The following is a 27902-nucleotide window of genomic DNA, read 5'->3' on the forward strand; positions in this document are numbered from 1 at the left end:
CATGTGACTGTTTAGGGAGTGGCTGGGGGTTGTCTTGAGTGGCATGTGATTGTGGAGAGTGGCCAGAGTATCTGTGAGCATGACCAACTAACCTGTATAATAAGAGGATGTGTTTTCTTTGTTCAGAGCCTCTAACTTGACTTTGCATGCCTGCAAAAAGGGTCAAAGCGATCATCTAGCTTGTACAGGCTTTAATAAAATTTTAATTGGTTTCAGAAATGTGCGCGCACAAATTGCATCTCGTGTGTGAAACCTTTGGAAAAAAGAACCTAATACCTTACCTACTGGAATTTAGAAGAATGAAAGGCAGCCTTATTGACAGATACAAGATTCTTGAGGGCTTGATAGGGCAGATGCAGTTAAGTCGTTTCTCTATTTGGGAACTGTCTAAGAGCAGAGGACAATTTCAGAATAAGGTATCATTCATCCAAGTGTTTCAAGGAGGAATTTCTTCTTTGACACAGCAGTGAATCAGTGGAATTCTTTACCAAAGACAGCTGTCAAGGCTGGATCATACATATATTCAGACTAATATGGACACGGTTTTAACTAGTAATAGAATCAAGGGTTACGGAGGGGGTGGGGGGGTGGGGGGGGAAACAGGAAAATAAAGTTTGGGGCTCGTGGACAGGGTAACATCTATAGGTGTTGTTTAAACAGACTTCTAGAAGGCATTTGATAATTAAGTCTTATGTGGAGCTTTAGGGTAGAAGCCCACAGAATTGAGGGCAAATTACTCACGGCTGGGAAATTGGGTGAGTGGCAAGCAACAAAGCGTATGGATAATGAATATGTACTCATCCTTGTAATCCTACTAGTCTTTGGCATGATGGGCCCAGTGATGTCTAACAAGGATGTGTTTGGGCTTCAATTATTCAAGTTAATAAGTAATGGTATACAGCCATATACAAATATCCAAGTTTGCTGATCACAAAGTTAGGGAGCATCGTAGCCAGTGTAGATGATAGCATAGAATTACAAAAGGAAACTGACAGGCTAAGTGAATGAGCAAAACTATGGCAGATAGGATTCAATTTAAACAAATTTATTCCTTTTGAACAGAAAGATCAGGGTACTTTCTAGCTGGCATGATGTTATATACAGTGGATGTCTGAAAAGAGGTTTAGCGGTAGAAGGTCTTCAAAATGTCACCAATGTAGAAGAAAACAAACCAAGAAATTTAATGGAAGGCTGGTTTCTATAGGACTGTGGTACAAGGTTATTTAAGTTAAGTTATGCTGTAATTATATAAAATCCTGGTTGGACTTTGAGTACTGAGAGCAGATCTGGGCACCACACCTTAGGAAGGATGGCCTTGGAGAGAATACAAGAATGATACCTGTAGTTCAGGGATTAAGTTTGAGGAGAGGTTATACAAATTTGTCCTGTTCTCTCAAGGACAGTAAAGGCTAAGGAGTGATCGGATCACAGTCAAGATATAACAGGAAAAGACAGGGTAGATAACAGAAACTACTTCCATTGGTTGGGGATTCTAGAACTAGTGGCACAGTCAGAACATTAGGGCAAAGGCATTTAGGAGAGATGTACAGAAGTACTTCTGTACCCTAAAAAGGTGGTAGATGTGTGGAACTCTTCCACAGTGGAAATAGATGCTGCATTAAATTTAAGTACAGAAATTGATAAATTTTCATTAAACAAAAATATTAAAAGGAGTATGAGGCAAAGGTTAGTCTATGGAGTTCGGTGCAGGCTAGCCATAATAGTGGTGTAGACTATGACTGAATGGCCTACTTCCTATGTCTTATGGCAAATATTATTAATGCAATTCAGATCGGAAATTTTAGATTGATGCCAAAGGTTTTTAAGTTTTCAAAAGAATGCCCTAGATTAGTCAGTTAATCACAATCATTAGTGACAATAAAATCAGTTCCAATTCAACAATGCACAAACTCAAAAGGAACTCCATTATTTAAAATTTAACCTTCCTTCTAAATGCTTACTTGGCAAGTCCTGTTTAATCTCTATTACCAAACTGGCTGTTACTTTCATAAGATTCCTGAAAGCAATTATTCAACTAAAAGATATTCAATTCAAAAATATTCCAAGAATGTACTTTTCAACATTACTGAGAGAACTGGAAGCCAGAGTAACTGTTGTCAAATTAAGTAAACCAAAAGATACACCTTTTGCTTGGTGAGATACCCAGCAACACCGGTCTTTTCCCTTGGGTAGGGGAGTCCAGGACTAGAAGGCAAAGTTTGAGGGGGATGGGGGGGAAAAAAAAAATGTAAAAAAAGGGACCCAAGGTGCAACTTTTTCCACACAGACAGTGGTGCATGCATGGAATGAAATGCCAGAGGAAGTCAAGGAGGGTGGTACAATTACAACATTTAAAAGGCATCTGAATGGGTACATGAATAGGAAAAGTTGAGGGGATTTTGGGCCAAGTGCTGGCAAATGGGACTAGATTAATTTAGAATAAATGGTCAGCATGGACAAGTTGGACCAAAGGGTCTGTTTCCATGTTGTACATCTCTACGAACCACTGTCCATTTTATCCCCTCTCCATTTCAATGATATTTGAAATATCAAGACTTCGGCAAACCAGCACAGAACATTAAATATAGTCAACAATTTAAAGTCAAATATTGGACAAGTCTGGGTGTCACAGTCAGATATTAATTTACTCTACTGACCTGCAAGAAATTGAATGCCCCAGGGGCAAGGTGGTGTGTCTTTGTCATATAGGTGGAATGTGGGAGGTTTACCAGGAAGAGAGAAAGGAGATTGCTTAGCCGCTGGTGAAGATCTTTGCTTCCTCACTCTCCACAGGGGTTGTAGCGGATAATTGGAGGTAGATAAACATTGTTCCTCTTTTCAAAAGGGAAATCCCTAACAATTACAGACCAGTAAGGATTAAAAATCACAACACCAGGTTATAGTCCAGCAAGTTTCATTGGAAGCACACTAGCTTCCAGAGCAATACTCATCACCTGATGGAGCGTCGCTCCAAAAGCTAGTGTGCTTCCAATGAAACTTGTTGGACTATAACCCAGTGTTGTGTGATTTTTAAACTTTGTACACCCCAGTCCAACACCGGCATCTCCAAGTCAGTCAGGATGAGCATGGTGCTGGAAAAACACAGCAGTTCAGGCAGCATCCGAGGAGCTGGGGGAAAAAAAAAATTTAAAAAAAAAAAGATGTTTCGGGCAAAAGCCCTTCATCAGGAATACGGTGATTTTACTGCTCCTTGGATGCTGCCTGAATTGCTGATTTTCCAGCACCACTAATCTAGACTCTGGTCTGTAAAGTAGGTAAAAACAAGGACTGCAGATGCTGGAAACCAGTCAGTCTTACGTCTGTGGAGAGCAAGGTTTTGGAAAGAATGCTGAGGGATAAGACTTATGACTGACTATTTGGAAAAGCACACAGCATGGCTTTGAGTTCTGGAGGAGGTGATGAGACAGGTCGACGAAGGCAGAGTGGTGGATGTGGTGTATGTAGACTTCGGCAAGGCATTTGAGAAGGTTCCCCACAGTAGGCTCAAAGTCAGGAGGTATGGATACAGGGAGATTTGGCTGTCTGGATTCAGAATTGGTTGGCTGAAAAAGAGGTAAGAATGGTTGTAGTTGAAAAGATTTCTGCCTGGAGGACAGTGGTGAGTGGTATACCGCAGGCTCTCTTCTTGGGCCTCTGCTTTTTGTAGTTTTATAAGTGACTTGGATGAGGGTGATGATGGGGTGGGTTACTAAATTTACTGATGACACAAAGGTTGGAGGTGGCATTGATAATATGATGGCTGTTGCAGGCTGCAGCACGACAGACAGAATGCAGAGCTGGGCTGAGAAATGGCAGATGGAGTTCAACCTGGATAAATGCGAGCTGATGCATTTTGGAAGGGCAAACTTAAATACTTAAAATTAGGATTAAAGACAGAATTCTTGGCAGTGTGGAGGAACAGTGGCATTCAAGTGCATAAATCCCTCAAAGTTGCCACCCAAGTGGATAGGGTTGTTAAGCAAGCATATGGTGTTTTGGCTTTCATTAACATGGGGATCGAGTTTAAGAGCCATGAGGTTTAGATGCAGCTCTACAAGACCCTGGGTGAGACCACACTTGCAATATTGTGTCCAGATCTGGTCACACAACTATAGGAAAAATATAGAGACTTTGGAAAGGGTGCCTGTACCAGAGGGCTTGTCTTAAGAGAGGTTGACTAAAGTTCAGACTTTTCTCCCTGGAGAGAGGGGGAGGAAGAGAGGTGACCTGATTGAGGTATACAAGATAATAAGAGGCATGGATAGAGTTGATAGCCAGAGACTTTTCTGCAGGGCAGGATTGACTGGCATGAGGGTTCACAGTTTTAAGGTGTTAGGAGGAAGGCAGAGGAGATGTCAGAGGTAGGTTCTTTACACAGTTGTGAATGCATTGCCAGTAGTGCAGGTGGAAGCAGAGTCATTGGGGATATTTAAGAGACTGCTGGACATGCACATGGATAGCAGTGAATGGAGGAGTGCATAGTTAGTTATTTTAGATTAGGAATAATCCACAGCACAACATAGTGGGCTGAAGGGTCTGTTCTGTGTTGTACTTTTCTATGTTTACATGGCCATTTCCTTGCCATTCAGAGGTGATTTACATTTCCATCCAGAAGTCAATAAGAATATTACAGTTGGAATTTGACTACTCCCCTATATAGTTACAAAAAAAACTATTTGCAACAGATTTGACCATTAAGGTATGATTTGCACAACACTGTCTCAGAAGCTAGGGTAGTCACTGCATTGTATCTTGAATGGCATGTGATTGAGGGGATGGTTGAGGGTTATCTTGTGGGCATTACTAAGTGCGATTTAAAGATTTTTGTATAAAGGAACGACCTTCTTTTGTTCAGAGACACGTCTCCACACAACTCGCAAGCATGGTGAAGAGTGTTCAGGGTTTCTCTAAAGCTTGCACTGTACTGTGCTGACTACATTTGGTTGCTTGTTCAGGAGAAGTTGGTGTGTTGCAGTTGCATCAACTGTGCAAGGATCTCAAGAGTAAAAGAACAGAACTGCTGATCCTTAAATTTTAGCCTTCACGTATTCTCACTGTAAACATTCCAAATTTCAAATAGTTAAATACTTACACAAATGTTACTTGTCAGCAATACAAAAAAAAGTGTTATCATAAGTGAGTTATTTTGATTTCAACATTTTAAACGACCAGTTCATAATTAATCTGATTGTTGAAACTTAAAATCTTAATTCACCAAGTTGTTTTATAAAAGTTTGTTTTACCAATCACTTGATAATATATCCATACTGCTTCTTAAAACAACGTTTAGATAAATTAGTGGGTAAAGAGAGATAACAGAGGGTGGTATTCACAGATTATTGCTTTCACCCTGGGTCCTGAGGAGTGCATGATGCAGGGAGAGTTTAAAGTTCAAAATAAAGCAAGCCCTCAAAATCCTGAACAGTCGCTTTCAAGCTACATTAGGTAGCTTACATTAGGTAATCCTGTGTTTATACAATGTACTTTGTTATCTAATTATTGATGGTCATTGACACTGGATTAAAGTAATTCACATGTTCCCAATTTGAAAATCAAGTTTCTTGGGTAGAAAGTTCAAAAAGTAAATTGACAACCAAATTATTCCTTATGATGAAACAATGAATCACCACCCAATTTGATTATTACTATTCTGAAATTCCATGCAACGTGTAGCTAGCACAAGGCAGGGTAAGACAGTCAGTATCATTATCAAAGAACTACTCAAATAATGAACATGGTCCTTGGAACTCAAACTGGATTAGTGGAAACTGTCAACCACAAGTATGAAAGGAATTCAAGACTGCTTATTTAAGAGAACATTACAAAATTCCACTGGTGATAGTTACAGCTTATATAGAACCAGGCCTTCCTGACAGTGAAAGTGCTGCAGTATCAACACATGGTCAGAAGTATATTATGGAAACAAGAATTTAAATCAAAACAATCAAATTTATAACTTTTAACTTGGGTTTGAATTACTGAGAGGGTATAAACACTGCCCCATTATCCTTCTTTAGCTTACCTTCACCTGAAGGTTACATTGTGTCATGCCTTCCCACACACTAACAGATCAACTAGAAGTTTTGTATTTAGCAAGAGGGGCACATTATAGCCTGGCAAACTAACTTGACCAAACAGCTCTATGTACACCTGAAAAGGTTTGGCCACAATTTGACAACTTTTAAAAAAGGAACCTCCGACAATTCAATCGTCAGTACTAAACAAAACCAATAATTCAGATTATACTTACATCATTGGGTGGGGCTTGAACACAAACTTCACACTTAAAACAGAAGGTCAAGGGCCATGAATAAGTTGCATTCAGAAAATAAGTTACTAGCAGAATGGTAGGTTTTGAAAAAAGTTGTGCTTTCACTGAGCCAAAGTAAGCTTTGAAAATTAATTATAGGCCAGATGGAAACGTAGAAGAAAACAATGCTAAAATACAGACAATATGCAAACTAAGAGGAATTAAGATGTTAAAAGAAATAAAAGATGTTGCAAAAAAAAAGAAACTCCATATAGTAAACAATTGTGACTCATGCATGATCTTTTTTCAGAAAAAAAAAATGGTGTATTTTACTATATTACCTCTAGATTATTGTAATACTCTCCTGGCTCATCTTCCATCAACCACCAGGCAAAAACAGGAGGTTATCAAGAAAGCACTGCCCACGTCCAAACTTGCAAAAAATTCCATTCAACTATGGTCACCACACTGGCTTCTGGTGTAGCAGTTCCTCGAGTTTACAATGCTCATTCTTGTTTTCAAACACTTCCACGCCTATCTCTCTTCAACTCAGCAAATCTCCATGATTTGTTTCTTCTAGAAAGAGAGAGAGACGTACAGCATGGAAACGGACCCTTCAGTCCAACCCGACCATGCCGACCAGATATCCCAACCCCAAACTAGTCCCACCTGCAAGCACCCGCCCATATCCCTCCAAACCCTTCCATCCATATACCCACCCAAATGCCTCTTAAATGTTGCAATTGTACCAGCCTCCATCATATCCTCTGGCAGCTCATTCCATACACACACCACCCTCTGCGTGAAAAAGTTGCCCCTTAGGTCTCTTTTGTATCTTTCCCCTCTCACCCTATACCTATGCCCTCTAGTTCTGTACGCCCCGACCCCAGGGAAGAGACTTTGTCTATTTACCCTATCCATGCCCCTCAATTTTGTAAACCTCTATAAGGCCACCCCTCAACCTCCGACGCTCCAGGGAAAACAGTCCCAGCCTGTTCAACCTCTCCCTGTAGCTCAAATCCTCCAATCCTGGCAACATCCTTGTAAATCTTTTCTGAACCCTTTCAAGCTTCACAACATCTTTCCGATAGGAAGGAGACCAGAATTGCACGCAATATTCCAACAGTGGCCTAACCAATGTCCTGTACAGCTGCAACATGACCTTCCAACTCCTGTACTCAATACTCTGACCAAAAGACGAGCTCAAATTTGTATGCATCCCCTATTGTAAATATTCCACCACTTGCAATTACACTGCTGCAAAAAAAAGTTAAAGCTGTGTAACTCCCAAACTAAACATCTGCCCTCCCTTAAGACACTTCTTGGGCCAAGCCTTTGGTCTTCTGCCCAAATACCTCATCTGGTTAGATATTAAATTTTATGATACTGGCTTGTGACATTTTATGACACTGGAAGGTCAAAACAATTGAAGTAAAAAAATGTTGAGATATAGGTTTGCACTGTTATCACACGAAACTTGGATTTTAAAATGAAGGAAGTACGTTAGTTTACAATTCTGTGAAGTGACTTGTTTTTTTTTTAAAATTAGTTTAGCAAGTCATTTTAATTATCCAAATACAACTTTTGCAAGAAAGCATGATTCAAGTTAAATGTTTAAACATCAACCTGGGAAGTTAACAAATCTTTTACGACATGTACAAAAACAGAAGTCCAAGGGCCATTAGCAAGTTGATGTCAGAAGAAGATAGAGACTAATAGAAAAAGGTCAGTTTTTGAAAACAAAATTGGAGAAATTCTCAGGTGGTTAGAATTGGAAGTACTCTGGCCATCAGCGCTTCAAACATTTTAAGCTGCTTCAACAATCCAAGGACAAAGTTTTGAAACAGCCAGAGTAATAAGTTAAAAAGTTAAGTAGCAGTGCTGCTTCAGTGGAATAGGGTGATTTTAAAAAGGATATTGCTGGAATGTGTGTTTTTTTTAAAAAACATGCTGTTTGAGAAGAGTAAAATTAGCTTTGAATTTTTTTTTAAAACAAAATAAACTTGCGTTAAAGATATATCAATAGCCTTGAATGAATATGTTCATTAACTGACCACCACAGTAACCAAATTGCAAAAGAATAAAAAATTTAGAATCAAGCCAGGTTTCACTCAGCTGAGTTGTCCAGTACTACCACCCACTGGGATCATAAAGCCTTAGTACTCAGACAATTGTTTCCAGGTGGTGATCAACTTTTTCATTCTACATTTCCACATCCTAACTGAAAACAGACAGCCTTCATTAATGTCACTAGCTACATCCTTGTGCTTTTTGGAAAACTAATGGTTCAGTATTACCTTTCTCAATAAGTACACTACAGTAAAACTATATACAGTATTTATAGTCCAACTAGCACTGCTCCCCAAATTGCCATTGTATATAATACCAAAAGGAAGTGAAATCGGATAATACAAGTACAGATTGAGTTATACAATAATTTGTGCTCCCTCTACAACCTGTTCCTTATCTCCTACTCCATGCCCACATTTAGTCTACATTTTGACAAGAAATAATTATAAAATTATTGATTAAATAGACAAACTATCTACTTAGTGAAAACTAAAATTAAAAAGAGTAGAAAAATAAATGTTTTAACTGTTTGTTCAACAGAATTGAGAGGACATGCAAGGTGCAAAAGTGCAGTTGAATCTGTTTGGGAATATTAGTTATCAAGTTTAAATATGAACTTCTGCTTATCTAGGCAAATATTTTATCATTTGTATATAGAACTATAGTAGACAATGGACAATATAACAGTGATCTTGTTATAATTTCAACCCTTCTGCAAACTAAGGAGTTTGACCAATTCCACAAACAAAATGAAGGAATATTATCCTCCCTTTAAAATACAAAAAAAAGTGTTCCTTTTTGGAAAGAGTTTATGAATAGAATTGTTTTTAAACTGGAACATAAAACACAACCATCTTAATTTAACTAAAAGATCTTCATAATTCTCAAATTGATTTCTCATACTAATTCTCAAAATACATTCTCAAAACAGGGAAGCATAAAATATTGCAATCTAAAGTCACAGTTTAGAATGATATTTTACAGATAAAAGCTACCGCTCTGGTAATACCAGAGCTGAATAAATAGGTTAGCTGCTGCCTATATTAAACAAAGATGCCAACCATGCAGGATCCACTCAACAACCCAATAGAACCAAGTTCCAGGAATAACGACATTCCAAAGTTCACCCACAAAATGCAAACCAGGAGGAACTACAGAGACCAAAACTAAAACATACATACCTGACAGCATCTGTGCAGAAAAACCAGACTTAACATTTCAGGTTGAGTGACCCAGAAGGGTCACTTGATGCAAAACGTTATCCGTATTCTCTCCACAGATGCTGTCAGATCTGTTGAGCTCTTGCAGCCATTTCTGATTTACAGCATTTGCAATTGCTTTGGCTTTATCTGACAAAGAATGCATGTTGTGCCCTTGAACTTTGCAGTTAAGAAAAATAAAAAATGTTTGAGAATGGTTATGCAAATCAAAGCAGAGAAATGAAATGAAAAGCATGTGCAAAATTATATACAGCCCGCATACAATTGTTCAAATAGGCAAATACCCAGGCACGATCTGACTGAATGGCACAGGTTTGGGGAGCCAAACAGCCTACCCGATTCCTAATTTTTGAAGCCCTACTAGTTTTTAAACTTAAATTTATGGAGTTGAAACTGCATTCAGTTAACATGATTAGTCAAAAAGCAGTAGCGAAAGCACCTTACAAACATTTAGAGTCAGAATCAGAGATCCTACAGCACCAAAAAAAGGCCCTTTGGCCCATCAAGTCTTTACCAGTCAAAAACAATCACCTAACTATTGAACTCAATTCTACAGCAGTCAAGATTAGTGTGGTGCTGGAAAAACACAGGTCAGGCAGCAGAGGAGAAGGAAAATCAACATTTCAGGCATGGCTTTGCTTAGCAGCACAAGTGTACACTCAAGATGTTTAGATGTTGCAAGGGTTTTTGTCTCAACCACCCTTATAGATAATGAGTTCTAGATTTCTACCTTTCATGTGAAGATTTTTCTTGAACCCACTCAAAACCTTCCACTCCTTATCTTAAGTCGACACTCCTGGGTCATTTATCCCTCCAAAAGCAAGAAGTTCTGTCTATCACAATCATGCCCCTCAATTCTGTACATCTCAATCATGTTTCAACTCAGTTTCCATCAAGGAAAAACAACTCCAGTCTCACTTCTGCAAGCCAGGCAACATCCTAGCAAATCTGCTATGCACCCTCTCCAGTACAATCACATCCTCCCTACGTTGTGAATTTCAGAATTGCACACAATACTGACTGCATCTAACCAACTTTTTATGCAGTTATTCTTCAAACTCATACACTTACAACAACTTGCACTAATATAGCACCTTTGAAGCTGAAAGGCACCGAAAGTTACCTCACAGAGGCGCATTCAGACAAAGGTTTAGACCAAAACACAAGTCCACCCATCTCCCACCACAAGTTAACACAGGTAGATAGCATGCATGTCTATGCACTTGCAAATTGTGATTAAAAAGACAGTACTTAATCCACTCTACTTTTAACGTCAATACTGGATGATAAAGTTTAATTCCTTGCTACCTAGTTTTCAACTTTCACCATTTCTTTCCTGCTAAAGGATAGAAGACTTGTAGAACAAGAGTTCTACAAAAACCTGACTTGTAGAACAAGAGTTCATTTTGAGGTGGAAGAAAAAGTTGAATTGTGAGGGTGAAAGACCAGCAAGAAACAAAAGATCGGCCACAACATCGAAGACAACTGATGGCATCAAGCATTTTTGGTGTATTGGTAACTACTAACTGAAAAACAACCTTAAGCCAATCAGTCTTATTGTGGCCATACAATTTACTTTATATCCAGCATCTTAATCGACGGTGATGCAAACTATTGGTGACAAAATGTTCCCTTCAATATAAAGGGTCGAAAAACAAAAAACATTTGTACTAATTGTTTTTCGCAGTTTACGCGCTTAGAGCAGTTAAGCGAAACCTTCGTGCCCCCAAATGCAATGTCGTGGCGGAAAAGAAATTGCTTTTGAACTTAAATGTATAAAATACAGTCAAGGAATAGGTCATACGCATTTTGAAAAGTACATGAAACTACTTCCAGTAAACACGGAAAGAAAAGTAGACAATGCCTACAACTAACAGACTCCAGTTCACAGAAATAAAAATTAAATGCAGAAGGATAGAAAGTTTTAACGTGCAGCTAAATGGAGAAACAGTATTAGTTGGATTAAACATACAGATCACATATGGGTAATAGATGGGGATTAACATTATTGCAGACGATAGCTTTTTGGGTGGCTTCTTTCTAGGTTCCAGATCCTACTCTCAATCCCTATGAAGTCCCTCCAAATTTCTTGGTATCAAGTTAACAAAACACCGATAAGAGAGAGAAAAAAAACTTATCAGGTCCAGAGCGAATAAGTTTTTTTTAACCCAACCCTCCTTCGCCTGTTAAAGGCACAAAGCCTGAGGCCTACGCCTAACATACTTAAATGTAAAAGAGGACAAATATATTTGAACACCACTATAGATAGCCTTTACCTTACCTTTAAATAAATAATCGTACTCATCATCCCTGGTTCCCATTTTAGCGTCGATATAACCGGTTTATGCCGGGGTGCAAACCTACAACGACCGCAAAGAAATCCTTCCTTTTTCTTGGCGCAGGCACAAGCCCAACCTCTACCCAACAACCGGAAACTACTATTGACTCGCCCACTGATTGACAGCTCAGTGGCCAATAAGGAAGCGGCATGCGTGCCACGGACCATAGAGATTCCATCACTATGGCAATAAATCCCGCCCCCACACTGCAACGCCTGACTGGGTGAAGTCATCCAGCCCGGATCCTAGTCCCGCCTTTTGCTGGATCCTCTTCACCGATTGTTTACAAAAGCTGTCAATGATACGAGTATGCCGCGGATGATTGGGTAGATTCTTCGTCATTCACAGCTAGTCCAGAACACGCTCCTCTTCCGGCACGGATTTTTTTCCTCTCTCTTTAAGGAGTAGGATTGTAGATTGGGAGCGGTGATGTTGGCTGAGAGATGGGCCCAATGAACTATTGATCCGAGACCCGCGAATCGTCGAGACAGCCTTTTCGAAAGTGATCACCCTGAGGTAATGAACGAGGAGTCAAGTCAGTGATTTTAAAAAATATTTTTAACATTAAACATGCAGCGGTTCTCCTCTTCTAACGAGGTGTTGTGCGTCATAGTCCTGGGATTGGGAGTCTCTTGTTGGTTTATTTTCTAGTTAAAATGTCTCCTCGAGTGATGTTTTAAGTAGATGTCCGAGTGAACTGTCACTCGTTCTGCAGCTGTGTGGAGCGCAAGCCCCAGCCAGACATCGCTGCAAGGGCTAGCCCCCCCACCTCTCCCACCGTCTGCTGTCACAACTCGGAGGAAATGGAGCACATCGTACAGTTCTTTGCATAATCCTCATAGAAGTCCCAGATAAATCCTCACAGATAAATGTAGCATCAAAGCCTCAATGGCTTCTTGTTGTTTTCACAATAACATCCATGTGTGTCTGAAATAATGTACCAGGTGAGCTGTCAAATGGTTCCGAACGGTTTGGTTAGCAGTCTAGCTTGTTGATAGTGGAGACCAAATGGTACTGACATACTTCATGGTGGATATGTGAACCTAGACTAGTATTACATTGAAAAAAAAGCTTCCACTAATGAGCTATCATATACTGCAACTTAATTTTTATGACTATTATTTTTCGCCACTGCTTCTGAGCTTAAACCTTCTGCAGTCTTTTGCTTTGTTCCTATTGAATCATAACTTGGACAAATACAGAATAGGAAACGTTATCAATTGAGTGTTTCCACAGTATTTCTTAGAGCTAGTTTCCAAATCAACTTATCTTGTGGAACTATAAATTTAATTTTATAGTGGAGCTGTCAAAACTAGAACATTTGTAAGCTTGTGTTCAATTTGACTGGAGATGAACCTCTGATCACATAAAGGGCTATCATGAAAGCAGTCTATTTCTTCCTCTGAAATATCACCGGACTCCATCCCTGCCTTGCTCATCAGCTGTTCTCATTCCTGATGAAGGGCTTCTGCCTGAAACGTCGATTTTCCTGTTCCTGAAATGTTGCCTTACCTGCTGTGCTTTCCCAGCATCATTCTAAACTTGTGCTGGAGACTCTGATCTCCAGCATCTGCAGTCCACGCTTTCGCCTAGCTGTTGAAACCTCATCTGTGCCTTCATTACTCTTGACTATTTCCAAATACTGAAAATGTGTTGCTGGAAAAGCGCAGCAGGTCAGGCAGCATCCAAGGAGCAGGAGAATCGATGTTTCAGGCATGAGCCCTACTTCAGGAAGTCCTTCTTCGGGCTCATGCCCGAAACGTCGATTCTCCTGCTCCTTGGATGCTGCCTGACCTGCTGCGCTTTTCCAGCAACACGTTTTCAGCTCTGATCTCCAGCATCTGCAGTCCTCACTTTCTCCTATTTCAAAGTACTCCTGTACAGTTGCCTACATTGAAGCCTAAGGTAGGCTGTTACCTCTGAACTTAGCCATACAGTACCACCAGCTCATCATCCATGTGCTTGCTCACCTTTCTTGACTTCTGTCTGATTAATATCCTGACTTTAATATTTAGATTTCTCATAGCTTCAACCGCTCCTATCTTTGTAATCTCTTGCAGCCCCATAATGACCCTATATACCAGTGCTCCTGCAATTCCAGCTTTTTGAGCATCCTTAAATTGAGTTGCACCTTGATAATTGGCTGTGTCTTTTGTTGCCACTTCATAAGCTCTGAAATTGCTTTGATAAAACTCTCTGGCACATTGCTGCCTTCCTCCTTTTAAAATGTCTCTTAAAGATCTTTGACCAAGCTTTTGGTAATCTTGTTTAATATCACCTTATATGGTATGGTGTCAAATTTTGTTTTTTTAGTTCTCTGCAAAGGGCAAGACCAATATAGATTATTTTTATTGAGCTGCCCCTCTTTAGTGGTTATTGATGCTGCGTTATCATTGACATACTTATTTAAATTTAGGTTAGTTGGCTTACTTTCTACCTAAATTAATTTTTTTTCCTTTGCATATTATAAGTAACTGGAAAGCAAACATACATTGTACTCATTTTTTTGTAATGTATTACTATATTTTCTCAATACTGAAAACTGTTATGTGGCCATTTAATAGGGGAATTGTGTTTCTTTTTCTTTTCAATGATAGGTTCGTACTGGTAGTTCTTATGTAAAAACTTTGTTTAGATAAATAATTTGTTGTGGATAGATAAGTAAGTTATTGTGCAGGACTGTGCAATTTACTGAGAGCTCCTGGGTACTTAAATGATCAAAGGCCTTGAATCTTTTCTGACATCTACTGGGATGGTTCTTTAAATTCAACTGTGCAATGAAAGCCTCTGATCTTGCCTTCATCAGTTTAATGTAAATACTTTGAAACTTGCTTTGTATTGCCATAAATCTAAGTTTACAAAATATCTTCATAGGATTAAAAGAAACTCTAAAATCTACTTTGCTTTACTTATGAACAAATAATTTTTGGCTGTTTCTGAAAAGAAAATAAACAGTAGGTATGGAGAAACTTTCTCTGCCAGCAGGTGGTTTGTAACCAAACAATACAGAGTTAAGATAATTGTCACTGAAGGCTGTGGAAGCCAGATCATTGAATATATTTAAGACAGAGATAGATAGGTTCTTGATTATCAAGGGTTACGGGGAGAATGGGGATGAGAAACATATCAACCATGATTGAATGGCAGAGCAGACCCGATGGGCTGAATGGTCTAATTTCTGCTCCTATGTCTCATGGTCAGAAGAACATACCTTATGGTGTGGAATGTATTGTTTGAAGGGATGGTGAAATTAAATTGAAATGTTCAGATCTACTTTGAAAGTTACATTTACTGAGAATTGGAACCAATTGGATAACTGTGATATGAGAAAATACGTGTGAATAGTCTTTTAGTAACAAACATATCTGTAAGATTGATGAATAGTACATGTGAATAACTGTTTGGCTCCCAGGAACATTTCTGGTTGCCAAGTAATTGCTGTTTAATGGAAAAATGGAGCAGACAAATATGTTCATGTGTGGAGAATAGTGGCCCAGTTTCCAGATGCAAAACTTATGTGTAGAGTATGGAAATTGTTTAATAGCCAGAACACATTATCTAGAGAATACACAATGGGAGCAGCAGATAACAAATTTACCTTGCATGAGTGAGAAAGAATTGTAACTTGTTGTTAATCTCAATATCTCTGTCTCTGTTTTCTCTTTATCTCCTTATTATTTTTTTTCATAATTGTTTTTCTCAAGTTAAGCTTTTATTTGAAATTCTTTGTTTCCTTTGAAATTGTTTGTCTTTGGTGAGATATGAGTTGCATGAAAGGTAACCTGCTTTTTCTGTAACCCGTTACCAATGGATGACAAATGTACTAAAATGGGCTTTCTGTTGCAAAAAGTTAATTTTATGTAGCCATTTTCTGAAGTGAACCATGGAACCAATGTCATATCTTGACTAAATTTATACAATTATAAGTTGCATTGCCAAATTTTGTTGGCTTCAGCCTTGGAGGAAATGGTATGTTTCCCGGTTCAGTTCTCTATATTGTGGTTTTAATAAACTATCAATCAATTGACAAGGTAGTTATGATCGTAAAGTCATGGATTTTTAAAATTATAAGTATGATAAGGTGTGTGAAGGCAATGGCACTTGAATGACTAAAAGAGCATACATAACCTAATCTTTTCTTAAAACTGTGGATAAATATTTCACCTTCAAAAAAGTTGATTTTGATCTTCCACAGTGTATTTACTTTTCTCCTAAAGTTGGCTGTAAACGTAACAGACATTGTGTCTCTGTTCAGAGAGTGTTGGAAATGCTCAGCAAAAGTGATAAACATCTAAAAGTAGAACATTTAAGCCTAATACTTTCATCTTCATTTAACAAACTGACTGTCTCAACTAAGTTTTCCAAAAGATTTTTTTTTTTCTGGCTCACTTCACATGAAGAATAAGTTTGATGACCTGATAGTTTACAGGAATTATTAGTCATCTACTTGGAACTCAAATGGATCCAAAATGTTAACTGCCCTTTAATACACCAGTGAATCTATTGTGCATTCACAGAATTTTGTTTTCAATTCAGGTGGTTATTTTCTTCTTTAAAAAGGGAAAATTTGTGTTTATGTAAAAGTTCTATCGATTCATGGGGCTACTCTCACATTAGAGAGAGATGACTGGTGGTGATTTAATCTGAGGGTCACCATACCTCAGGCAAGGAGAGAGGTTGAGAAGGAGAGTCCTTGATGATAATCTAAAGTCAGTTGTTGTCATCACTGTGCATCACAAACTAGCTGTAAACCAACTGAGCTAATCAACTTCCTAGAATCTATATACAATTTCATGAGTTCTAAAACCAAATGAACAAGTACTGGTACTCTCCTAAATTTTTCTCGATCATTCCAAACCTTCTCAAATATGAAAATAAATGCAATTATAATTGAATGATCTCATTGAATGCTGTACATATTTAACAAGAATATTACAAAAGGAGAATGGTAAATACTAGTTTGCATTTTTCAATCCGTTTAAACTTTTGGGAATTGAAAAAATAAATCAGTGTATCACTGGGATTTTTTTCTGGGGATGGTGTGAACTGTTTGTTATGTTGTCCTAGAGTTGTACAGTCCAGAAATGGGCCCTTTAGTCCAACTTGTCCAAGCCGATCAGACACCCCAATCTTACCTAGTCCCATTTGCCAGCGTTTGGCCCATTTCTCTTCAAACCCTTCCTATTCATATACCCATCTAGATGCCTTTCAGTTGTTGTGTTTGTACCATTTCCTCTGGCGGCTCATTCCATACACTCATCACCCTATGTGTGAAAAAGCTACCCTATAGGTCCTTTTTAAATCTTTCCCCTCTCAGCTTAAACCTATGCCATCTAACTTTGTTCACCCTAACCTGAGGAAAAAGACCTCGGCTATACATCCTATCCATGACCCTCATGATTTTATAAACCTCTATAAGGTCACCTTTCGGCTTCTAACACAGCAGGGAAAAAAGCCCCAGGCTATTCAGCCTCTCCCTCTAACTCAGAGGCTCCAGTCCTGGCGATATCCTTGTAAATCTCAAGTTTAGTAACAAATCCTTTCAAGTTTAACAACATCCTTCCTATTAGAAGGGTGACCATAATTGTATGCACTATTCCAAAGATGGTCTCACCTGTGACCTGTCCAGCCAACACATTCCAACTCCGATACTCAGTGTTCTGACCAATGAAGCCAAGTGTGCCAAATGCCTTCCTTACTACACTGTCTGCCTGTGACTCCACTTTCAAGAAACCAAGCACCTGCACGTCTTTGTCCTTTAACACTCTGCAGAATGCCAGTTACCTTATAGAGGTTCATAAAATCGTAAGGGGCATGGATATGGTGACTAGTCAGATCTTTCCCTAGGGTAGGGAAATCCAAAACTAGAGGCATAGGTTTAAGGTGAGAGGGGAAAGATTTAAATGGAACCTAAGGGGCAACTGTTTTATGCAGAGGGTGGTATGGAATGAATTGCCAGAAGAAGTGGTAGAAGCTGGTACAATTCCAACATGTAAAAGGCATCTGGATGGGTATATGAATAGGAAGGCTTTAGAGGATTATGGGCCAAATGCTGGCAAATGGGACTAGAGTAATTTAGGACATCTAGTTGGCATGGACGAGTTGGACTGTAGGGTCTGTTTCTGTGCTATAATCTCAATGACTTTATTAACATGAACCAAAACTGCTTTCACACCATGCATATGTTAAAATCACATTAAACACTATCCTGAAAACCCAATATCTGCTTGACTGATGTCACTGAAAACTAATTAATGATTTCTCAAATGCCAATCAGCCTTCTCCACCTTAAATCCTCACTTTATTGATAATCATTGGACTCATTATTTTTCCAAGGTCTTTTCAAAGGAAAGCACAATTTTTTAATTCCCTCAATTATTCTTTCTTCCTGCAATCTACTGACTTTTTAAAAAAACAAGCTATCAACTACTCATGTTGTACTTTTTAAAAACTGTGTTAAAATATATTATGTTGCTTTGTCTATTTTTCAATTTTTGAAAAAAGCAAACGTAGAAGAGAACAAAACAGTTGATAGGAAAATCTATCCTATTCATGAGGAGAGTCTCATAACAAACACAGTATAAGGGCAAGAAAACCTCCATTGTTCAGCAATCATACTCCATATTTTATATCATTGTTCTTTTTACAAGTTAGCATTAGATTTAGGGAAGTAAAGTAATTTTGATTTTCTTCCCTCCTACAATTTATTTGCATTTGTTTCTAGGAAACTACTTAGTCTATCTTGATGCTTTAAAAGAGTATGAGGTGCTTCATACTGTGCTGAACAATTACTTTTGTCAATTTTTATAAGGGAGACACTACATTGATGAAGATTTGTCATCTGGGAGAATGGTTTTCAACCCATTTAAAATAAATCAACAGAGCAATTTTATACAAATGTCTGAAACATTCATCTATTGATGTCATTTATTAATTTTACTGGTTCTTTAATTTATTGAGCTGTGAGAACATTTTTGCTTTATCTCCTTGCATATTGCAAGGAATTTCTTTCCTTTCTGCTCTGCCTCTATATTTTAGAACATTACTGTTCCCAAAGCAGATGGAGATTTACTGTTTAAAATGTGTTTAGCCACAATGGAGGAGGCGGTTCTTGAAATATCCTTTTCTGTTTCTCAGAATGCCACAGATGTACGTTGTTTGAATTGACTGATTATAACTTGTAAAGAGTTCATAAAATATGAAGTTCCAATCTATGGTCATCCAAAACGAGATTATTTTAGCATTGATTTAATTTGTATTGTTTTAACTTAATTATATTAAATATTTGTATTAAAAATGTGTCACAAATAATGAACTTCAAAAAGTTACGACTTCACAGCTAGGTATCTGTTTGGTTTTTAAAGAATTGGTACACATAATGGTTGAGGAAATACTATTGGTTGTTTTTATTAATTCCAACAACATACAGGTAGCTAATTTTAATTCACTTCAGCTGACACAGTCACAGGTTTGGATTCCACTAGGCAACAGCATGAACAACATTTTTAAAAGAACTGTGCAATAAGCAAGAATTTTTTAGGTGGTTACTTCTTCCAAAGATTTAACCATACCCTAATCTTGAAATTTGATTCCTGAATTCGATGCTTTCTGGCCTCCACAGCATATGACTTACGCAGATGCCATGGCTCACAACTTTGCTTGTGCGAAGTCTCTGTGCTCTAATCTCCATCTCCCCAGTTACCTCATTTTTTTTAGTATACTGACTGTGCAACTCCATTCTTTTAACATGAGATTATTTTTTGCTCAACCTGCCTCAGTGACCTACGGCCAGTGCTTTCATTTCAACGTCTTGTTTCTGGCCCACCATTAACAATTCTTCTTTTATCAACTATATCTTACACTCACAAATTTCTATCTAAATTCTTTGGCCTGTCTGCCTATAACCTCTGCTTTCAAACTTCTCAATTTGTAATTTGAATACACCTTTTCCCAGTAGCATTTCTGTATTATGTGTGATGTCTATTTGTTCTGCCCTATAAAGCATCTATCTCATCGTTTGTGTCGAGCAGTGTAACATTTTAAGTTTTTAGCACCAGGAACAATAGCAAAATGGTAGTACAGTGTATTACTGTGTCGGTAATGGATTAGTGTAAACTAATGTTCTGAAGATGTGAGTTCAAATCTCAATACAACTGGCAGAGTAGAAATTCAAGTAATTTTAAAAAATAGTAAAAATCTATGAACATTAATAATGACCATAGAGTTAACAGATTGTCATGAAAACTGATCTGATTCACTAAAGTCCTATTTAGGACAGCAATTTACTGTCCTAATTTGGTTTTGTCAATATGTGACTCCAAATGCACTTGGCTGACTTTTTGCACTTTGTAATGGTCTAGCAAAGTCACACAGTTGTGTTGAAGCATGATAAAACAGTCAAACAAATATAAAACAAGGCATACTACTAATTGATCTGGCATTGAGTACACCCAGCCTGGTTGGTTGTGCAACTAATAGCGAGGACCAAAGTTGAGAGAGCTGTTTCATAAACTAGTCAAGCACTAGCCTGACAATAGACAATAGACGCAGGAGTAGGCCATTCTGCCCTTCGAGCCTGCACCGCCATTCAATATGATCATGGCTGATCATTCCTAATTAGTATCCTGTTCCAGCCTTATCTCCGTACCCCTTGACTCCACTATCTTTAAGAGCTCTATCCAATTCTTTCTTAAAAGAATCCAGAGACTGGGCCTCCACTGCCCTCTGGGGCAGAGCATTCCACACAGCCACCACTCTCTGGGTGAAGTAGTTTCTCCTCATCTCTGTCCTAAATGGTCTACCCCGTATTTTTAAGTTGTGTCCTCTGGTTCGGCACTCCCCCATCAACGGAAATATGTTCCCTCCTGCCAGAGTGTCCAATCCTTTCATAAGCCTATACGTTTCAATCAGATCCCCTCTCAGTCTTCTAAACTCAAGGGTATACAAGCCCAGTCGCTTCAGTCTTTCCGTGTAAGGCAATCCTGCCATTCCAGGAATTGACCTCGTGAACCTACGCTGCACTCCCTCAATAGCCAGAATGTCTTTCCTCAAATTTGGAGACCAGAACTGTACACAGTACTCCAGGTGTGGTCTCACCAGGGCCCTGTACAGCTGCAGAAGCACCTCTTTGCTTCTATACTCAATCCCTCTTGTTATGAAGGCCAGCATGCTATTAGCCTTCTTCACGACCTGCTGTACCTGCATGCTTGCCTTCATTGACTGGTGGACAAGAACACCCAGATCTCTCTGAACAGCCCCTTTACCTAATTTGATACCATTGAGGTAGTAATCTGCCTTCCTGTTCTTGCCACCAAAGTGGATAACCAGACATTTATCCACATTAAACTGCATCTGCCATGCATCTGCCCACTCACCTAACTTGTCCAGGTCACCCTGTAATCCCCTAACATCCTCATCACATTTTACCCTACCACCTAGCTTTGTGTCATCAGCAAATTTGCTAATGTTATTGCTGATACCATCTTCTATATCATTTACATATATTGTAAAAAGCTGCGGTCCCAGCACGGATCCCTGCGGTACCCCACTGGTCACTGCCTGCCATTTCGAAATGGAGCCGTTAATCACTACCCTTTGTTTCCTATTAGCCAACCAATTCTCTATCCAATCTAGTACTTTGCCCCCAATCCCGTGCGCCCTAATTTTACTCACTAACCTCTTGTGTGGGACTTTATCAAAAGCTTTCTGAAAGTCCAGGTACACTACATCCACTGGATCTCCCTCGTCCATCTTCCGAGTTACATCCTCAAAAAATTCAAGAAGATTAGTCAAGCATGATTTCCCCTTCATAAATCCATGCTGACTCTGTCCTATCCTGTTACTATTATCCAGATGTGCCGTAATTTCATCCTTTATAATAGACTCCAGCATCTTTCCCACCACTGAGGTCAGACTAACTGGTCTATAATTTCCTGCTTTCTCCCGCCCACCCTTCTTAAAAAGTGGCACAACATTAGCCGCCCTCCAATCCTCAGGAATCAACCCCGATTCTATTGAACTCTGGAAAATAATCACCAGCGCATCCACGATTTCCCGAGCCACCTCCTTCAGTACCCTGGGATGCAGGCCATCAGGTCCCGGAGACTTATCAACCTTCAGACCTAACAGTCTCTCCAACACCAAATCCTGGCAAATAGAAATTCCCTTAAGTTCAGGTCCTTCAGCCACTGTTACCTCAGGGAGATTGCTTGTGTCTTCCCCAGTGAACACAGATCTGAAGTACTCATTTAATTCCTCTGCCATTTCTTCGTTCCCAGTAATATATTCCCCTGCTTCTGTCTTCAAGGGCCCAATTTTTGTCCTAACCATTTTTTTGCCTTGGACATACCTAAAAAAGCTTTTACTATCCTCCTTTATATTCTTGGCCAGTTTACCTTCGTACCTCATTTTTTCTCTGCGTATTTCCTTCTTACTAATCCTCTGTTGTTCTTTAAAAGCTACCCAGTCCTCCGTTTTCCCGCTTATCTTCGCTAAGTTATACTTTTTCTCTTTTAACCTTATATGCTTCTTTACTTCCCTTGTCAGCCACGGCCGCCCATGTCTCCTCCTGGGATCTTTCTTCCTTTTAGGAATGAACTGATCCTGCATCTTCTGCATTATACACAGAAATATCTGCCATTGTTCCTCCACGGTCTTCCCTGTTAAGGTATTATACCATTGAACTTTGGCCAGTTGCTTCCTCATAGCTCCATATTTCCCTTTATTCAACTGAAATATTGTCACTTCAGATTGTACCCACTCCCTCTCAAATTGCAGATTGAAGCTTATTGTATTATGGTCACTACTTCCCAACGGCTCCTTCACTTCGAGGTCACTGACCAATTCTGGTTCGTTACACAATACCAGATCCAGAATCGCCTTATCCCTGGTCGGCTCCAGCACCAGCTGCACTAAAAATCCATCTCTGAGGCACTCCACAAAGTCTCTTTCTTGAGGCCCGATACCATCCTGATTCTCCCAGTCTACCTGCATGTTAAAATCCCCCATAACAACTGTAGTAACATCTTTGCGACAAGCCAATTTCAGCTCCTGATTCAACTTACCTCCAACATCCAGACTACTGTTTGGGGGCCTGTAGATGACTCCCATGAGGGTCTTTTTACCCTTAGTGTTTCGAAGCTCTATCCACACTGACTCTACATCCCCTGACTCTAGGTCCGCCCGCGCAAGGGACTGAATATCCTCCCTTACCAACAAGGCCACCCCACCCCCTCTGCCCGTCAGTCTATCCTTACGATAGCACATGTAGCCTTGAATATTCATTTCCCAGGCCCTGTCCCCATGAAGCCACGTCTCAGTTATCCCCACAATATCGTATCTGCCAATTTCCAAAAGAGCCTCAAGCTCATCCACCTTGTGTCTAATGCTTCGTGCATTCATATATAGAATTTTTAATTTGTTACTGCTCTCACCCTTCCCCTCAACCCTTATTTCACTCAACTTTACAGCATGATGCCTTTTCCAGTTTTCTGCCTCCTTGATACAGTTGTCTTTCTTGACTTCTCTTGTTCTAACTACCCCTTCAATTTCCTTTTTAAACATCCAGCTTGTCCCCTCCCCCCCGCTACTTAGTTTAAATGTAGCGGTGTTGCAGCAGAAAACCTGACAGAGTTATACTGACAGAAACAAACCATATCTTTCAACCATGCCAGGTCTGGGACAGGTAGCTAAATCAGGGCCCACTTTGCTCTGGTGGGGGCACCACCGTCTGTGATTTTTGTCCCTCGCCCTGATACAGATTCCTCCATTAACATACCTGAGTGTGTCCTGTCATACCATTAGAACTAGAGGGAGCAGTGCAGTAATGGACTTTTGATTTGAATAACCAGCTCTACTTCACATTGAACATGACTTGGAAAAGGCACTCAGGGTAGCAGAACCCAGGGTGGGGATTTCGATATCCATTTCCAAGAGTAATTTGGTACATCACCGCTGACCAAGGTGTTGGAGTCCTTGAGGAGATGGCTGCCAGACTAGGTTTGTAGCAGGTGGCTGAGAATCAATGTAAGAGATAGAATTACTTAGAGTCATAGAAATGTACAGCACGGCAAAAGAGCCTTTGGTCCAACTCGTCCATGCCGACTAGATATCTCAACCTAATCTAGTCCCATTTGCCAGCACATGGCTCATATACCTTTAAACTCTTCTTAATCATATACCCATCCAGATGCCGTTTTAAATATTGCAATTCTACCAGCCTCCATCAATTCCTGTGGCAGTGCATTCCATACACGCACCAACCTCTGTTTGAAAACATTGTCCCATAGGCCCCTTTGAAAATCTTTTCCCTCTCTCCCTAAACTGATGCCTTCTAGTTCTGTACTCCACCACCCTAGGGAAAAGACTTTGTCTATTTATCCTATCCATGCCTCTCATGATTTTATAAACCTCTCTAAGGTCACCCCTCAGCCTCCAACACTCCAGGGCAAACAGCCCAGCCTATTCAGCCTCTCCCTATAGCTCAAATCCTTGAATACTGGCAACATCCTTGTAATTTTTTTCTGAATCCTTTCAAGTTTCACAATATCTTTCTGATAGGAAGGAGACCAGAGTTGCACGCAATATTCCAAAAGTGGCCTAACCAATGTCCTTTACAGCTGGAACATGACCTCCCAATTCCTATACTCAAGACTGAGACCAATAAATGAAAGCATACCAAAGCTGCCTTTACTATCCTATCTACCTGCAACTGCACTTTCAAGGAGCTAGGAACCTGCAATCCAAGGTCTCTTTGTTCACTAACCCTACCCAGGACCTTACCACTAAGTGTACAAGTCCTGTTAAGATTTGCTTTTCCAAAATGCAGCACCTCGCATTTATCTAAATTAAACTCCATCTGCCACTCCTCAGCCCATTGGCCCATCTGATCAAGATCCTGTTGTAATCTGAGTTAACCTTCTTCGCTGTCCACTAGACCTCCAATTTTGGTGTAATCTGCAAACTTACTAACTGTACCTCTTATGCTCACATCCAAATCATTTACATAAATAACAAAACGTAGTGTACCCAGCACAGATCCTTGTGGCATTCAACTGGTCACAGGCTTCCAGTCTGAAAGGCAACCCTCCAAGATCACCCTCTGTCCTATACCTTAAGCTAGTTCTACAACCAAATGGCTAGTTCTTCCTATATTCCATGAGATCTAATCTTGCTAACCAATGTCCCATGGGCAATCTTGTTGAACGCCTTACTGAAGTCCATACAGATCATATCCACTGCTCTGCCCTTATCAATCCTCTTTGTTACTTCTTCAAAAAAACTCAATCAAGTTTGTGAGACATGATTTCCCACGCGCAAAGCCATGTTGACTATCCCTAATCAGTCCTTGCCTTTCCAAATACATGTACATCCTGTCCCTCAGGATTCCCTCCAACAACTTGCCCACCACTGATGTCAGGCTCATCGGTCTATTGTTCCCTGACTTGTCCTTACCACCATTTCTTAAACAGTGGCACCACGTTAGCCAACCTCCAATCCTCCGGCACCTCACATGTAACTATCGATGATACAAATATCTCAGCAAGGAGCCCAGAATTAATTCTCTAGCTTCCCACAGAGTTCTAGGGAACACCTGATCAGATCCCGGGGATTTATCCACCTTTGTGTTTCAAGACATCCGCACTTCCTCCCCTGTAATATGGACATTTTTCAAGATGTCACCACATATTTCCCTACATTCTATCATCTTCCATGTCCTTCTCCACAGTAAATACTGATGCAAAATATTCATTTAGTATCTCCCCCATCTCCTGCGGCTCCACACAAAGGCCGCCTTGCTGATCTTTTGAGGGGCCCTATTCTCTCCCTCGTTACCGTCTTATCCTGAATGTATTTGTTAAAACCCTTTGGATTCTCCTTAACCCTATTTGCCAAAGCTATCTCATGTCCCCTTTTTTTGCCCTCCTGATTTCCCTCTTAAGTATACTCCTACTGCCTTTATACTCTTCTAAGGATTCACTTGATCTCTCCTGTCTATACCTGACATATGCTTCCTTCTTTTTCTTAACCAAACCCTCAATTTCTTTAGTCATCCAGCATTCCATATTGCTACCAGTCTTTCCTTTCACCCTAACAGGAATATACTTTCTCTGGACTCACATTATCTCGTTTCTGAAGGCTTCCCATTCGTCTGCCCCCAGTCAGTTTTTGAAAGTTCTTGCCCAATACTATCAAAATTGGCCTTTCTCCAATTTAGAACTTCAACTTTTACATCTCGTCTATCCTTCTCCACCACTATTTTAAATGTAATAGAATTATGGTCGCCGGCCCCAAAGTGCTCCCCCACTGACACCTCAGTCACCTGCCCTACCTTATTTCCCAAGAGTAGGTCAAGTTTTGCACCTTCTCTAGTAGATACATTATACCTGAATCAGAAAATTGTCTTGTACACACTTAACAAATTCTTCTCCATCTAAACCTTAACACTATGGCAACCCCTGTCTATGTTTTGAAAGTTAAAATCCTCTACCAGAACCACCCTATTATTCTTAATATCTAAAGATATCTAAATATCTTTACAAATTTGTTTCTCAGTTTCCTGCTGACTATTAAAGGGCCTATAATACAATCCCAATAAGGTGATCATCCCTTTCTATTTCTCAGTTCCAACCAAAAAATGCCCTGAATGCATTTCTGGGAATATCCTTCCTCAGTACAGCTATAATATTATCCCTTGTCAAAAACACCATTCCCCCTCCTCTCTTGCCCCCCTTTCTATCTTCCCTATAGCATTTGTATCCTGGAACATTAAGCTGCCAGTCCCGCCCATCCCTGAGCCAGGTTTCTGTAATTGCTATGATCTCACAGTCACATGTTCCTAACCATGCCCTGCCCTGAGTTCATCTGCCTTCCCTGTTAGACCTCTTGCATTGAAATAAATGAGTTTAATTTATCAGTCTTAGCTTGTTCTCTGCTTTGTCCCTGCCTGCCCTGACTATGTTTGACTTGTCTCTTTTCTCAACTGTACCAGTCTCTGATTGATCTCTTCACTATTTCCCTGAGTCCCCCAACTCCCCCCACCCCCAACCTTATAGTTTAAATCCTCCCAAGCAAATCTCCTTGGCGGTATATTAGTTCCCTTCCAATTCAGGTGCAATCTGTCCTTCTTGTTCCGATCACTTCTACCCCAGAAGAGATGTCAAAAATCCAAAAATTCAAAGATCCAAAAATGTGAATCCTTCCCCCATACACCAGCTCCTCAGCCACACATTCATCTGCTGTATTCTCCTACTCCTACCGTCACTAACTCGTAGCACCGGGAGTAATCCAGATATTATGATCCTCGAGGGCCAAACATTCTATATTCTCCCTTCAGAATCTCATCCTTTTTCCTTACTATGTCATTGATTCCAATGTGTACAATGACCTCCTGCTGGTCTTTCTCCTCTTTGAGAACATTCTACACCCTCTCTGAGACATCTTTGATCCTGACACCAGGGATGTAACACACCATTCTGATTTTTCGTTGCTGGCCGCAGAAACATCTGTCTGTGTCTCTGTCTAGCGAGTCTCCTAACACAATCGATCACTTGGGACCCAATGTACCCCTCATTACTTAGAGCCAGTCTTGATACCAGAAACTTGGCTGTTCATGCTACATTCCCCTGAGAATCCACCACTCGCTACATTTTCCAAAACAGGATACTTGTTTGAAATGGGAAAGCCACAGAAGACTCCTGCACTACCTGCCTACATCTCCTACCTTTCCTGGAGTTAACCCATCTATGTGACTGTACCTGAGACTTTTTTCCCCCTTCCTATAACTGCCATCCATTACACCTCCTTACTCTTGTAAATTTCTCATTGCCTCGAACTGTCGCTCCATCTGATCCCTTCAATCTGATAGGATTTACAACCAACAACATTTATTGCAGATATAATCATCAGTAACACGTAAACTCTCTCAAAACTCCCAAATCCGACAAGAAGAAACAATCACATTACTAAAGGCCATTTTTGCTCCTTCCAATCTACAGACCCAGAAAATAGGCTAACTTAATACTT

The 27902-nt window shown here is 39.8% G+C and overlaps 2 protein-coding genes across 2 annotated transcripts in view; one reads left to right on the forward strand and one right to left on the reverse strand.

The window, feature by feature from the left end:
• Positions 1-11965, reverse strand: part of LOC140494593 (ras-related protein Rab-11B) — a 31733-nt gene extending 19768 nt beyond the window's left edge. The window contains exon 1 of the mRNA XM_072593936.1: positions 11822-11965. Within this exon, the coding sequence (XP_072450037.1) occupies positions 11822-11861 (40 nt within the window). The 5' untranslated portion in view covers positions 11862-11965. The remainder of the gene's footprint in view (positions 1-11821) is intronic.
• Positions 11966-12262: 297 nt separating this feature from the next.
• Positions 12263-27902, forward strand: part of marchf2 (membrane-associated ring finger (C3HC4) 2) — a 60496-nt gene continuing 44856 nt past the window's right edge. The window contains exon 1 of the mRNA XM_072593937.1: positions 12263-12395. The gene's annotated coding sequence lies outside the window, so the exon portion shown is untranslated. The remainder of the gene's footprint in view (positions 12396-27902) is intronic.

The sequence above is a fragment of the Chiloscyllium punctatum genome, chromosome 24, assembly GCF_047496795.1.
Source record: "Chiloscyllium punctatum isolate Juve2018m chromosome 24, sChiPun1.3, whole genome shotgun sequence".
NCBI classification, from domain to species: domain Eukaryota; kingdom Metazoa; phylum Chordata; class Chondrichthyes; order Orectolobiformes; family Hemiscylliidae; genus Chiloscyllium; species Chiloscyllium punctatum.